Genomic DNA, 13,596 nt, shown 5'->3' on the forward strand with positions numbered 1-13,596 from the left:
TGACTTGGATGGGATATACAGATTGGTGATGCTGGAGAAATCCTCTTCTGCCAACGAAAGGTGGCACAGTGCAAAACCAAAACAGTTAATTTCTTCTTCTGTAAAAGGTAAGTCAATAAACTCGTGGGATTTCCTGGACCTTAGGCTAGGAGGGCAAGGGCTGGATATAAGCAAGGCCATAGATGGCCCTCTTTACCTGTGGCTCCCCATGCTGAAATAGGACTCAAAATATTTGTCCAGGATTTGCTTTCTTAGGCCTCCCCGTTTTGCACTTGGACCAGTGGAATTAGAAAACTAAATGCCAGTGAGACAGTTTGGAGGCAGTGTCTCACCTCTGTGGCACCTGGAGTGTCCCCTTCCCTTCACAGTGATCGAGATCAATGTCCCTAAAAGTCTTACAGGTTCAGAAATCCCTGAACAGCCTCAGGATGATACCTGTGACTGCTGATGTCTTTCTTCCGGACCAGAGAGACAAATGACACCTATGTCCATTTGCCTGCCTTCTCTGCAGGGTGTGTGTCCCTCCCGTAGCCCTCACACTTACCAGCCCCTGCCTCCCTTCACAAACTCTGAGGTACCACATTTATCTTTTCCTTTTCCGTGGGAGTAATACCCGTGCCTTCCAAATGTGCTCCAGTTTTAAATGAGCACCTAGCCCATACCAGTGTCATCTCTATTATAATCTTGCCAAAACATGCCCAAGATCCCTTTGTGTACCATCTCTCTTCTTTCAATTACAAAATTTTGTTCAGAAGTCATAGCTTGGGAGTTCTGGCCTTATTTTTCTTACAAATTGCTTATATGGATTTCTCTTGCTTGAAAATTAATTGACCATAGAATAAACTGTTTTCCCTTGAGCAGGGACTATTCTGTTTCCTATGACGTTACAGTAAGCTGTCTTTGGGCCAAATATTTAAAGGTATTTAGGTGCTTAAAGATGCAGGTAATGTGAATTTTCCAAAGTATCTAGCTGCCTAATACACAGCGATTTCAGTGGGAGTTGCCATCTCTGAGCTTCTAAAAATCCCACTGTGCACCCATCTGTTTCTTTAAGCACCTGAATTCCTTTAAAAAACAGGTCCTTCCTTCCATCACTTGAGACAAATGTTATTTTTCTTAATGTAGGCAGAGTTTCTTAATACAATTTCTTGGATATTGCCTGCCACCTTTAACTTATTTTCATTGTTTTGATTATCGTGTCAAATCTAGTTGATGATCATGTTTATGCAGTTCCAAGCAGAGCGTGGGCACACAGCATCTATCCTTTATGACATGAACTTGGCACAGCATCTAATGTTAATAAATCAGGGGTAAGAGGTTTGTAGGCAAGCTAACTGTCAGGAAGTTGCAGCAACTTTTGCAGTATATTAAGTGATCTGTGTTTTGTTCTAACTTTTTAAACCTTCTTTGAAAACCAGTATTCTGTTTCTCATTAGTCAGTCTTTGATCCAGTGAAAATATCAGTCCCTTGAGTTAATATTTCATCTGACTATAGGGCCATGTAATTTGCTACGACACTAAGTCAATAGGTCTCTGCTGGCTTACCCCAGCAGGACTTGTATGTGTAGGCAAAAAATTCTCTGCAAAACATGAATAACGTGGATCTAATCAAGAATTTATTTCTTTGGTTAACCAAAGGAAAAAAAAAAGAGGAGTGTGAACATCAGTCCATCTACGCCCAAAAGCAGCTCGAGGGAAAGAAAACATTTCACTTCGTATCAATTCACATTCTCAATTTAATACATAAACAGGAGTGTCAGGACATGTGCATCTTGCAGAGCCACAGAAATAGCAGTAGATTGATTTATCATTATTTACCGGCTTAGCCGTCCTATTCATGTGCTTTCTATTATAATGTACTTGGAAAGCTCAGACAGTCCTTCTGCATTAACCTCCACCTTCCGTTGTCATCTTTCCCTCTTGCTACCCTGTACTGCATTCTTAAATTTTAATTTCATTGCACAAGGTGCTATAGAATGAAAATAACCATTTGTCTGTTGAGAGTTTGCTGAGTCTAGACTATTCTGTTTGGCTTACACTACTTAAAAAACAAGCAACCAAAATTGTGCTTTTACTTTTTAAGGCTTTTCCAGAGGTATTTAATTCTGTGAGCTCTGAAGGAAGAAAGCATTTACGAATATGCATTAATCCTTACTGGGATTTGATCCAGACCTTGTTTTAAGCATATGCTTAAGTGGTTTGTTGAACTGGGGCCATAGCTGCCCAGGCCCGTCTCTGGCTGAGCTTTAATTGAGCTATGTGAACATTTGAATTCATTTACTTGTACTTGTGTGTGGTTTTTTTGTTTGTTTGTTTTTACATATATTTTTAAATAGCTATTGATGAGATTTTTAGGAATTTATGCCCATCTCATATTTGGATACACTATGTGAGGGAGGGTCAAGTTGGATCTTTGATAAGACTTTGCCAAAAAGATTGTCTTTAATTCAGCCTGATACTGTAGCTAAAGGGAAGTATATTTTTGTTATATTTTCACCAAGCTGAAAAAAGACTTAGATCTGTACTGTGTGATTTTTGATCCTTGCTTATTTTTGATTGGTTGGTTGGTTAGTTTGGGGTTATGTTTGTGTTGTGTTTGTTTTTGGTTTTTTGTTTTTCCTTTGTTGTTGGTGGGTTTTGTTGTTGTTGTTTTGGGGCAATGGGGAGTGGATTTTATGGCTTTCCTTGTCAGGTGCTTGGTAAAGAAGAGCCCTGGTGTAGAGGAACATCCTGCTCTGGTTGATGCGTTAGCATATCACTGACCCACTGCAGCTCATTCATGAATTTTCAGCTCTGACAGGTTGAATGCCCAGAGTGGTCACTGATTAGACTGCCACTCCTAATATTCTCATCCCTGCAGTTATCGAGCAGGAAAACAGTGACAAGTAAATCTAAGCAGCGTGGGAAATGCAGAACCTGAGAAACGATAGACTTGTAGTATCTTAGGGCATTTACTTAGACTACAGTGGCATTCAGTGTGATAGCACAATAGTTTGGGTCAGGAAAGGAATCCAAATCTTGGCGAATAGAAGGCAAATCGCACATCACATTTGCAACTTGTACATTGCTGCATGATGCCTTAGGGGGAGGAGAAGAGTTTCAGAGCCCTGTGTGATTTCTTTGAGCTTGGTTGTTTTGTGTTCACTTGGGCTACTGAAGAGATCTGACCCTGAAATTTCAGGGCCACCTCCTGAACTCCAAAATCTCTATTCATCAAGACAAAACTCTTAATAAAGTCACTGGGAGTTTTCCTCACACTTAGGGATATTAGGATTTGATGATCCATACATTTTGTTCAAGAGACTGGTTAAAGCATATTTATCACTGGAAATGGGGGTTTCTGGACGGAGAGAAAAAATTCTCTTTTTCCTGTTTTAAAGTGGAGGAATTGAGCATCTTACTGTTTTAGAGCAGTTTCTGACTGACATGTTATAGAATGAGATTTTTTTTCTTTTCATTTGGGAAAATTTCTTTTTGCACCTATTTCTCCTTTCTGCAGATTTGGGTGCCACTCCTGCCTTTGTCCTAGCATAAATCCCCTGGGCCAGTACCAGAGGCTGAGATGCATGCAGTTGGTCAAGGCATTCACCTGGGATGTGCAGAGGCCAAAATCAAATCATGTAAAGCTCCAAGTTGAATCTGGGTCTCCATTGTCTCAGCTGAATACAGAAATGTCTTTATTCTCTATAGCTTTTTTTCAGAAAATTCTGTTAGAGCTCTTAAGAATATTTCTCCAACTTTCTCCCTACTAAAAAAGAAAAAAAAAAAAAAAAAAAAAGGAAAGGAAAGGACAGGATTCCATGAATCAGTATTTCCCAGTGATTTTTTTTTTTTTTCAGAATACTCCTGGTTAATTGTTCTTTCCTTAAAAGCACTTTTACTTAAGCTGTTATCTAAAAATATAAATCCTCCTTAGATTATGGGAAGTGCCATGTACCCTTTAAAAAAGAAGGACCATGCTACTGAAGTTAATTATGGCTGAACTGGTTTATCCAATAAATCCGTTAATGAGCAGAAATTAGGAAAAAAAACTGCATTTGTGACCCAGACTGGTACATGTAAGGCCCCCTGGCTAAGGTGAGCTTCCCTGTATCTCTTTTCTATCTTTTCACTCTGCTCAGTGCTGTGTTTTTAAGCTCTGTGGTATAGTTTTGAAGTGCAGGTATAGTAAGAATGAGTCCATTCTCTGTCCTCTGGGTACACCTTTATCTACAGACTTGAGCAGGGCTGTGTGCAGCTGCCCTGGTGACTGGGGGAGAGAAGCCGTGTAGCTGTACACACTCCTGTGCCTCCCCATCACGTCATGGGGAGTTTGAAAGCCACATTGGGCTGCACTAATGGTAGACAGAGAGCAATTCTGTGTGCTCTACGATACACACAGTAATGAGCACTCCTTCGTACTCTTTGGAAAGTAGCAATACTTTAAACTCCGGGTGGAGCTGCTGAAATCCATGGACATGTATTTTCTCATGGAAGTTGAGGACTTTGGTATGAGCTGGGTTGTCAGTGTCTGGGCATCTGTGTTTGATTCCATGTGCAAGCGAGCAGCTGGATTTCTGGCTTTGATATGTATGCACATGAACTCCATCCATAGCACCAGGTAGTATCCATGCTCAGTGGAAGGATGAAACAAAGAAGAAAAGATAAGAATTGGTCTTTAGAAGCTCTGATATGAGTTCAGCTTTACCAGAAACTTAGAAATATACTAACTTAGTATACACATACTATACATAACTAGAAACATGTTACTATTTTGTGGGAGCTGTTAAAGTCTTAGATATATGTGAATTTCCCCATGTTAAGTATTTAGGCCAACCCCCTGGTCCTCATAAAGTCAGTCTGAAAAATTCTCATAGCTGTCCCCCAGTACCCTCAGGTTATGTGTTGTGCTCCATAGTCCATCCTGCCCCTTCTGCTCCCCACAGATTCTTTCTCATCTGTTTACTTCCTCTACAAGGGAGGAAAGGGAAGGCAGTGACCAGGGCAGGAATCCCCAACAGTAAAAAGGGGACATATGTACAACAACAAGGTAATTGATAAAGTATGGTTGGTCATACATGTACTGCTTGTACAAACGGTGTTCTTTTTCAAATTATCCAGCTGTGTAGAGAAAGATGGAAAAAAGTCTGTATGGCTTTTGTTGAATTTTTAACCATTTATAAAGTGTTACATTATTTTTAGAGGGAAGACTGTACAATAAGAGTTTGGGTGTGTTTTTTATGTCTGTTTTGTTTTTGTTTTTTAGTACAGGAGAATTAAATTGGAAGTGGGGGTAATAATGGTGTTGAATGTGATGATGGTTTGTCTTGTACTTCCAGCTGTTGTACTGAGATGGGAGAGAGTCCCATCTGCACATGCCTCTTGCCCAGACTGTTAGGGAATTTGGGTCCAGGTGCCTGGATTCTCCCACAAAAGCTCTGTTGTGCACTGGGAACATTTCAGGACACCGTTGCAAGAATGAGTATGTTTTTCATTATGTTTTTAAAGACCAGTTATTTCAAGAACAGTGCATAGACTTCATGACATAAACACAACTGGATTTCTGTTGTTGATCTGAAATATTCACAGTCCAATACAGTAAAAGCAGATGTTGGATTGACAGTCATCATAAATGTGAATGATCACACCAGAAATCTCATGTATAGCTTAGTTGAGGGCAGTAAAGCTTACCTAGCCACCTTTGATTGTGTTCTGGGTTTAAAAATATTTATTTACATACGTAATGTTATTCATCACTTTTTTTTTAAGTATAAAAATAGATTATTATGAACCTTAAAAAGGTTTTGATGCAACTAAGTTAGGAATTGAACTGTCTGTCTTAACCAGAAATATTTGGTTTGAAATGAAACATTAAAAAAAAAAACCTCTTAAAAATGTTTATTGTTATCATATTTTGTGCATAGTAAGCACTGTTGAAGAGGTCAATGGCATTGAACTTAATGTGTTGATCGTTAAAAGACATCAAGAATCTGTGTCTGGTGTTGAAGCATTTAGAGGCTGCAGAACTTCTGACACCTTTGAAGAAAAGTTACTGAGGCAAGAGAAGTAGCTATATAGGTGATTCACAGGGTCCATAATAAAGGTCACCTGAGTTTCCAGAGCCTTTTAATTTCCACACCATTCTCACTGAGTGTGGGTTTTATTGGTGTGAAAACTTCACATTTAGCCTTCTTTCTGTATTTGCTTATGAGTGTATCCACACAGTGGAGAATGTTGAAGATTATTTGGGATTCTTAAAGCACCAATTTGACTGTCTTCCAAAGCAAAATTATTTTGGATCCAACAGCTGGGACCAGAACTTCTGCAGAAGTGAAAAACAGGCCATGTTCCCTTTCCTCTCTTCACATATCCATTGACTCACTGAGCGTTCAGATCTAGAGGACCATACTCTGTTCTTGCTGCCATTCCGTGGTGCAGTGGTGCTGTGAAGGGGTTACAACTTTCCAGCAGACTGATGGCTCCTAACAGGGGTAATATAGGGTCAGTTTAGGTGCTGTGCAATTTTGGAAGGAGGTGATATGCTGGATTTCCCTGCCTTACAGCTCTCAGAGCTACAGGATTGCTCACGGTTTTCCCCATGTAATTCCAGAAGCGGGGGATGCACAGGTAGGCCTAAAGCTACTGTTTCTCAGGAAAATATGTTTATATGTTGCATGTGCACCTACAAAGTGCCAGCAAGGTGCAGTACAGGATTCTGTTTGTGATGTTTTAATAGAAACATTTACTGATAAGCAAAATAGCTATTTAGCTTAAACTGGAGCATTCATCATTTCATCAGAAACAATCTGTTTTTACAGGAGTTTTCACAACATTTGCCTTCATGTGGACTTTAATGTAGCATCCACGTTTGGGAGGAAAGTGAGGAAAAGTGAGACATTGAGATCCATCACCACAGATGAGGTAGATCAACTGGGGATGAGATGTCTGTCTGTCACCAGGGATGAGTGGAAGATGATGGGTGAGAGATTAAGCAGTTGAGGGGACAGTTATGCCTGGGCTGAATGTAAAACCCTTATCCCAGGCAGTGGAAGATAAAGGATCACGGAGATTCAAGAGGGAGGGAGTGACAGGATTAGACCAATGAAAATAGTGGTAGCCTCAGTGTTTTAAACAAGGTGAGGCAACAAAAAGGAAAGAGAAGTCTATGCAGAAGGTGAAGAAGTTCTGAGGAGGAGCTGGGGTAAGGAGTAGGAACAATCAGAGTGCATTAGGAAGAACACACAAGGGAACGTGGATGGCAGGGAGCATGTGTGTGGTTTTATGTTACAAAACGCACCTCCTAAAATGAGGCATCTCCGAGTTTTAAGCGATTCAGATTTTAGGTTAATTTCCTTTCCTAAAACAGGGTTTTGTTTCTGAATAGGCAAACGTTTAAAATCATAAAGAAGAAAAAGCAAGCGCTTTCCTTAGAAGGATGGGCAAAACATAAATCTTGAGTAGAACTATAAACTGTTCAGGCAAGACAATTTTGCTGGATTATGTAGCTCATATCAGATAGTAATAAATCAACCCTTCAATGACAAAAGACTATAGAAAGAGGAGTAAACCAAAGACTCTCCAAATAACAAAGGCCAGATACACAAAAGTAACTAAGGGGCTGAAGAGGCAAATAGATGCCTGGCAGGATTTTAAATGGGATCATTCAGCACAGACACTCATCACCTGCTAGTGATTATGGGCTTCAGGCTCCTTCAGGCCCAGACACTTCCTTGACTGAGGTTAAAATTCCCATCAGCATCAGGGAAACTAACTCATAGCCTTAAAATCTGCAGGTTTAGTATAGCATCCCTAAGGTAAATGCAATTTACCTAGTGGATGAGTTTGACCTATTGTGAGCATTGACAGTACACTTTCTTAATACAATTCTATCTTTATTCACTTGGATCATCCCACTGAGGTGTCAAGTTCTGCACATGTTTACCTCTCTTACTGATCAGGGCCTGACTAGGTAGAATAATAAATTTTGAACAATACAGTGGTATATTGGATATGATGAAAGAATTTTAGAAGTGGGTGCCAGCCACTAATGCTAGTTCATACTCACTTGCTCTGGCACTTTGAAACTGAATTTTCTGTACTCAGAATTCCTGAGATTGGGGGAAAAAAAGTCTTGGGACTCATCCTGACAGGCAGACAGAACAGTCACAGGAGTTGAGAAGTATTTCCAGATCACCTGGCCTGAAGTACTGGGGACAGGCCTTTTAGCTGAGCTTTGCTCTGCTGATAGTTATAAATTTATCCAGTGTCAGATAAGCCTGTTTTGTGTGTTGAAATTAAATAAAGGGAAGAATTGATTCTTAAACCATTGAGGGTGTGTGCAGTAATATATAAAGGGAATCATGTCTTTCCAAGGTCAGAAGAAATAAATATGATAAAACAACTTTAAATAAAAATAAAAATAATTTTAAAAAAGCAAATGAACACTGAAAGCACAAGACCTTATCATGACTGAGAATTACTTGCCAGACATGCTGAATAAAAGGCAAGCAGTTAATGTTACTGCTGGCACAAGTAGACATGTGAAATATCTAGGAAAATTTGCAAGACTTCATTTGCCAGTAGTCTGACAACAGATGATGATGACATATCCGTGAACATATGTTATGAAAAAAGGCTGGTATCACAAGCTATGCATTGATAGGGTCACTGAATATTTTTAGCTCCAATTCTGGTTCTGGTTGGCCTGTATATCATCTTGAGTCTGAAAGTGTTGTTTAGTTGTCTCCCCATGGACAATTGTTCCACTGAATACTTTTAAGTGCATTTATTCAGGAAGGAGCCCTGGCATTTGCATACAATATGATGATCGCTATCCAAGCCTATATAATTTTAGGTTCACTTCATCAAAGTGAATATTCCATTTGGTTGGACTTACACACTTACAGAGTTCAGCTGGAAAAAAAAATCAGAGTACACTTCTTACAAGTAGAAGAGTACTTGGGCAAGTGGTTCTTTTAAGTCTCTCTCCCTTTTTGTACCAGAGAAGTGCTTTTTTCATTTCGTATCTAACAATGTGCAATACTTAAGACAGGGCAGCATGGAACACCATGAAAATAAGTCTTTCTGGCTTAGTTCAAAATATATTTATCCATTTTAAAAATTCTTTTTCCAAAAGCTTGTCTACATGTTAAGCCTGCCCAAGGGCACATTTGATGTATGCTTTAGCCATTTATGTAGCTTTTATATACAACTGCTTGCCTTGACATTGAAGAAAAATTGAATTTTGTACCAATCAGGAAAGAACTGGATAGTGAAGCATGAGCCCATCCACATGCTATTTCTGGTAATCTTTTCTTAAAGAAAACACCTCAGTGATGTGTTCCTCTCCACACCATCTCTCAAAGCACTTTTGTTCAACTGAGGAAATGTATTTCTGGTCTTGCTGTTTCATCTTTGCTCTTTGTGCTAGTATGATGCCTTTTTTTCCTCTCTTCTTTAATTACTGCCCCTTGATACAAAATTAAAAAAAAAAAAAGAGCTATTTGCAAATGGCAAATCAGTCCATGGGGGCTGCTTGGATTTTAAGGGCAGCTGCTGTTCAATGTATCTGGTGTGTCACTTTCTGTTTTGTGCTACTGCTTTATTGCTGCTGTGGGAATGGAGCAAAAATAGCGGCTACTGCAGTTCTGTTGAATAACCATCAATGTGATTCTAGGCGATGTGTCAGTCCCTCACTGGGCAAAAAAAATGTCCATATTTGATATCTACTGCCCTACCCTGACCTGTAAATGAAAATAGTAACACGCTAAATAGATACAGAAAAGCATGATTAGCTAAAACACTCAGCTGATACACACAGGTATGTTTGTGCTGCCGTGCATGTGTGGGTGTGAGGATGTATGTACGTCTCCAAAAAGGTTGGTGGAAGTAAATAATTCATAAGACGCGTGCTGTTTATTTAAATGTTAAATTGGCTTTTGAATGCAGTGCAAGTATCAAAACCTGCATTTGGCCACAGCCATCCAACTGCTGTCTGTTTTAAGCAAAATCACCAACAGTCAGTAAATGCTGAGTAAAAACTACGCAAGCCCCAATTATTGACAGACCACCTAAGCCCGCCAGCTTATCCCTTCGTGGAGCTCAGATTTATCTTCCTCCCACACAAGACTGCTGCTTGTTTCGGCCTGTGTAAAGCCTTGACATCGGAAGTGCTGACTCACGAGAGGGAGAGGAAGGAGAATTTGCCTTTCTGCTGCGGGGGCTGAGGCCGCCCAGCACCGTGCCTCCTCCTGCCCCCTGGCCCAGCCCCGCCGTGGGGCTGCTGCGGGGAGCTGGGGCCGAGGCAGCGCTGCTCGGTACCACGGCTCGGCTTTCAATGCTTCGGGATTGTTTGCCCTCTCCTTCCTATTCATCAGCAAAAGTTTCTCCTGCACCAAACCGCGTACTGAGTTTAAACGGGCTTTTGTTCCAGCAGAGGCGAAGCAGCGACGCGCCCGGCGCCGTTTCCTGAACTGGCTGCTTTTCCCCAACAGATGGCAGTGCCTTTCTCTCGTAGTTAGCCAAAAGTTTAAAAACATTTCGTTAAAAATAGCTGCCCCACATTCTTAATTGGCAATCCTTTTTCTATTTATTGCTAGGCACAAATCAAATGCTGTTTTGCTCTTAGGCAAGCTCGATGCTTGATACATAAAAGCATAAAGTAAAGCACCCAGATATTCCTTATCCTGTTCCGTTTGCTTGTTATACAGCAAATACTGCACAGTTGCTGTTTTGTCACCAAATATCCTCAGAAACTTAGTTATAACAAAATGTTTTTTTTTTTTGTTTTTTGGTTGTTTTTTTTTTTCCATTATTAAAGTGGACATTTTTGTTAAAACTTGCTATGCAGTCAGGCATCCAAGCACACACGAAGCCCTCATTTTCTCGTAAATGAAGCTGAAATTATTCCAGCATCTCTGGAGCTCGGCTACATTTACTTAAGGCACTTGGCCCTTATCCTGAAGCGGGCTTCGAAAGCTCCTATGCCTGCAGGTGTTCCTCGTGAAAGGGGATGGAGGCACCGGCACCAACCAGGCCTCTGGAGCCGTGGTCCCCGCAGTGGGGCCCTGACGCCAGCCCCAGGGCCGGGGAGAGCATGCAGCATCCCTGGGGTTAGCCCGCTCCGCAGGGGCTCGGGGCATGCTGCAGGGAAGCGTGACTCCAGCACGGCTCCCTTCCACCCATCCCCAGGGTAATTCGCCAGGGTGATTCCCTGGGGTAATTCGCTACAGCTTCTTACCAGAGTCTCCCGATGCCAGCCTCGGCTCTTGCAGGGAGTGGATGGATGCGTCACCGGGGGTGAGCCTCCCTCTGCTCTCTCCTCAGCGAGCTTATCATTTCTGTGGCCTCTTCTGGGACCCATTTCATTTCTGCAATTCCTTGGGCTATGCTGAGCAGAAAGGCCAAATCACTCCTTTACAAAATGAAATTGTAATGGCCTTGCTATTTCCTAGTTTAGTCTGTGCCTAGTCTTTCTTTTCGTGGTCGAGTTGTTTATGGTGGAGCAGAAGGAACATGTTTTGTTTTGCTTTATTTCTTTGCCTGTTCTTGCACGGGAACAGATTTTCAGCCAGCTGCCCACAGTTTTACTCCGTTCCACCTCCCCCCACAACAGTCACAAATGCAGTGTAGGTCCTGATCCAGACAAGCATTTCATTTCCGTACCAGAGCTCTTCAGCAATGTCAATAGCAGTACCCACAAATGCGGTTTTGTATGGGCTGAAGGCGGTGTCAGTGCAGGCCTTTTAGCGCAGATGCATGGGAGTAATTCTTTCTAATAAGCATTCACATGCGTCTCTCTCCAGTGACCTTCATTTGCCATCTCTCTGCCTATTTAGTTAGTTTATTAGGTCCTTCTGAAGTGGTTCATAATATTCTCATAATATTGGACAAGTCACAATAATTATATCAAATTCCAATGTTATCAGCTGGATTTTGAAGCCCTGTCTCCTGTTTGCTAACATATGAAGCAACGCTGTACCTAACACAGTTCTTTGATTCACCTCATTGTCAAAGCGATTGAAAGCCTTTTCTTCTTCTTCTCTTTTGGTGATTTTTACTTCCCCAGTTGATTTTGTTCCCTTTGTCACTTTTTGTGATGAAGGCTATCAGCTGTTTTAGAAGGAGCATTAGATTAATCAGATATGCTTGTACTTGAGGCACTTTGTTAGACTCCTAGCCTTATTTTCTTTTAAAAAATTCTGCACTATTTTCCTCCTTTTATATAGTGATAATTTGGCTGGGGTTGTATGTCCTTTTTGTTTTAAGAGTTTTGTTTTCCTGGTGTTAAATTAAGGTTTAGTAGGTTGCAATTTTCAAGGCTAGCTCAACATGTTTTTCAAAGATAATATTCATGTAGCAGCATCCAGCTCTCTGGTAGCTGATGGTAAATGAGCAAGAATATAGTTGTTTGTTTGTTTTTTAATGAGTTACTCTGAGACTTCATGAGAAAGTATTTGCAAGGACACAAGCCAGTTCTGTAGGTCTGTTGCTCCCAAACACAAATGTTGCAGAACTTTCTGCCTTGAAAACAGTCTTTACTATTGATTTATTTTTCTTACACAGGGGAATAGATGTGCTGAACCATTACTTTAAAATACTATTTTGAATACAGGTGTAAATAAAATATTTAGGGTCTTTTTGACGACATAACCCTTAAATGCTCATTTACTCCTTCTTCAGTCCTCCTGCTTCTTGCCTATATCTGTGTGCACGTGTGAAAGAATTACTTCTTTTTTTCTTCTGACTACTTGCTTGTGAAGCTTTTTCACAAACCTAATTTCTTTCTTGCATCTTTAAGGCAGTTGCATGTGTATTTTTATGTTGGTTTCAGTTGATGTAGGTGACTGTTTTGAAAGCTAACTGCTAAACAACTTACCATGTAAATATAAACATTTATTTTTTCTTGCCTTCTGCTTCCTCTTTGTGTCAAAATATCCACACTGTATTATGATTTTGTGGCTCTACGGATATTAAGAACAGCTAGTTATCAGCTAGCATCATGCCAGCCATGTGATTTCAGCCCTGAAGTGCCAGGTGAGCTGCAGAATATCTTTTGTAAAGGCATTCATTCTTACTAAAAAGATATCCGCTTATCATGTGCACTGCTCTCAGGTAGTTAATTTTAACCTATTATTTATTTTACTCATTAAAAAATATTTTTTTTAATATGCATTTGTCCAATTTCTATTTCTAATCACTGATTACTTTTATGGCTTTGCTTCCTAGATAAAGTCTACTGGTGTCAGGACTGTCACTGGTACTGGGATGAGTTCTGTCTACCTTTTTCTAGGGTGGCTGTCTGCAGTTTGTCATGCACAGGTAGGCTCCCACAATTTCGAATAATATAGCAAAGCATTTTTGATTCTCTTGCAATATTCCAGTATCATTATAATTTGAAAACTGGATACCAGAACTGGACAGAACAATGTTGGTCCCATCAGTGATACATACCTGTAACATCGTTGTCTCCTGCATAATCATGCAAGTATTGCATTAACCTTAGCCCATGGATTGCATAGAGGATTTATGGTAAATTGATTTTCTGAAGTCCTTTTCAGTGTCACTGCATTTCAGGATATGGTGTTGTTAGTGTGACCTACATTCTCTCTTTTGACA

General features: G+C 40.4%; 1 protein-coding gene across 10 annotated transcripts in view; it reads left to right on the top strand.

Moving 5' to 3' along the window:
• LOC310900662 (uncharacterized protein) overlaps positions 1-13,596 on the top strand; it is a 111,104-nt gene that overhangs the window by 30,843 nt on the left and 66,665 nt on the right. For 8 of the 10 annotated variants that reach the window (XR_014585318.1, XR_014585321.1, XM_083838954.1 and 5 more), the window contains exon 4: positions 13,207-13,299. The exons of the other annotated variants lie outside the window; for them this stretch is intronic. Coding sequence is in view for 6 of the 8 variants with exons in the window: in XM_083838954.1 (XP_083695080.1) it covers positions 13,207-13,299 (93 nt within the window). In the remaining 2 variants the exon portion in view is untranslated. The remainder of the gene's footprint in view (positions 1-13,206; positions 13,300-13,596) is intronic. 10 annotated transcript variants of the gene reach the window in all.

This window comes from Anser anser (genome assembly GCF_964211835.1).
Source record: "Anser anser genome assembly, chromosome: 5".
Classification (NCBI taxonomy): Eukaryota; Metazoa; Chordata; class Aves; order Anseriformes; family Anatidae; genus Anser; species Anser anser.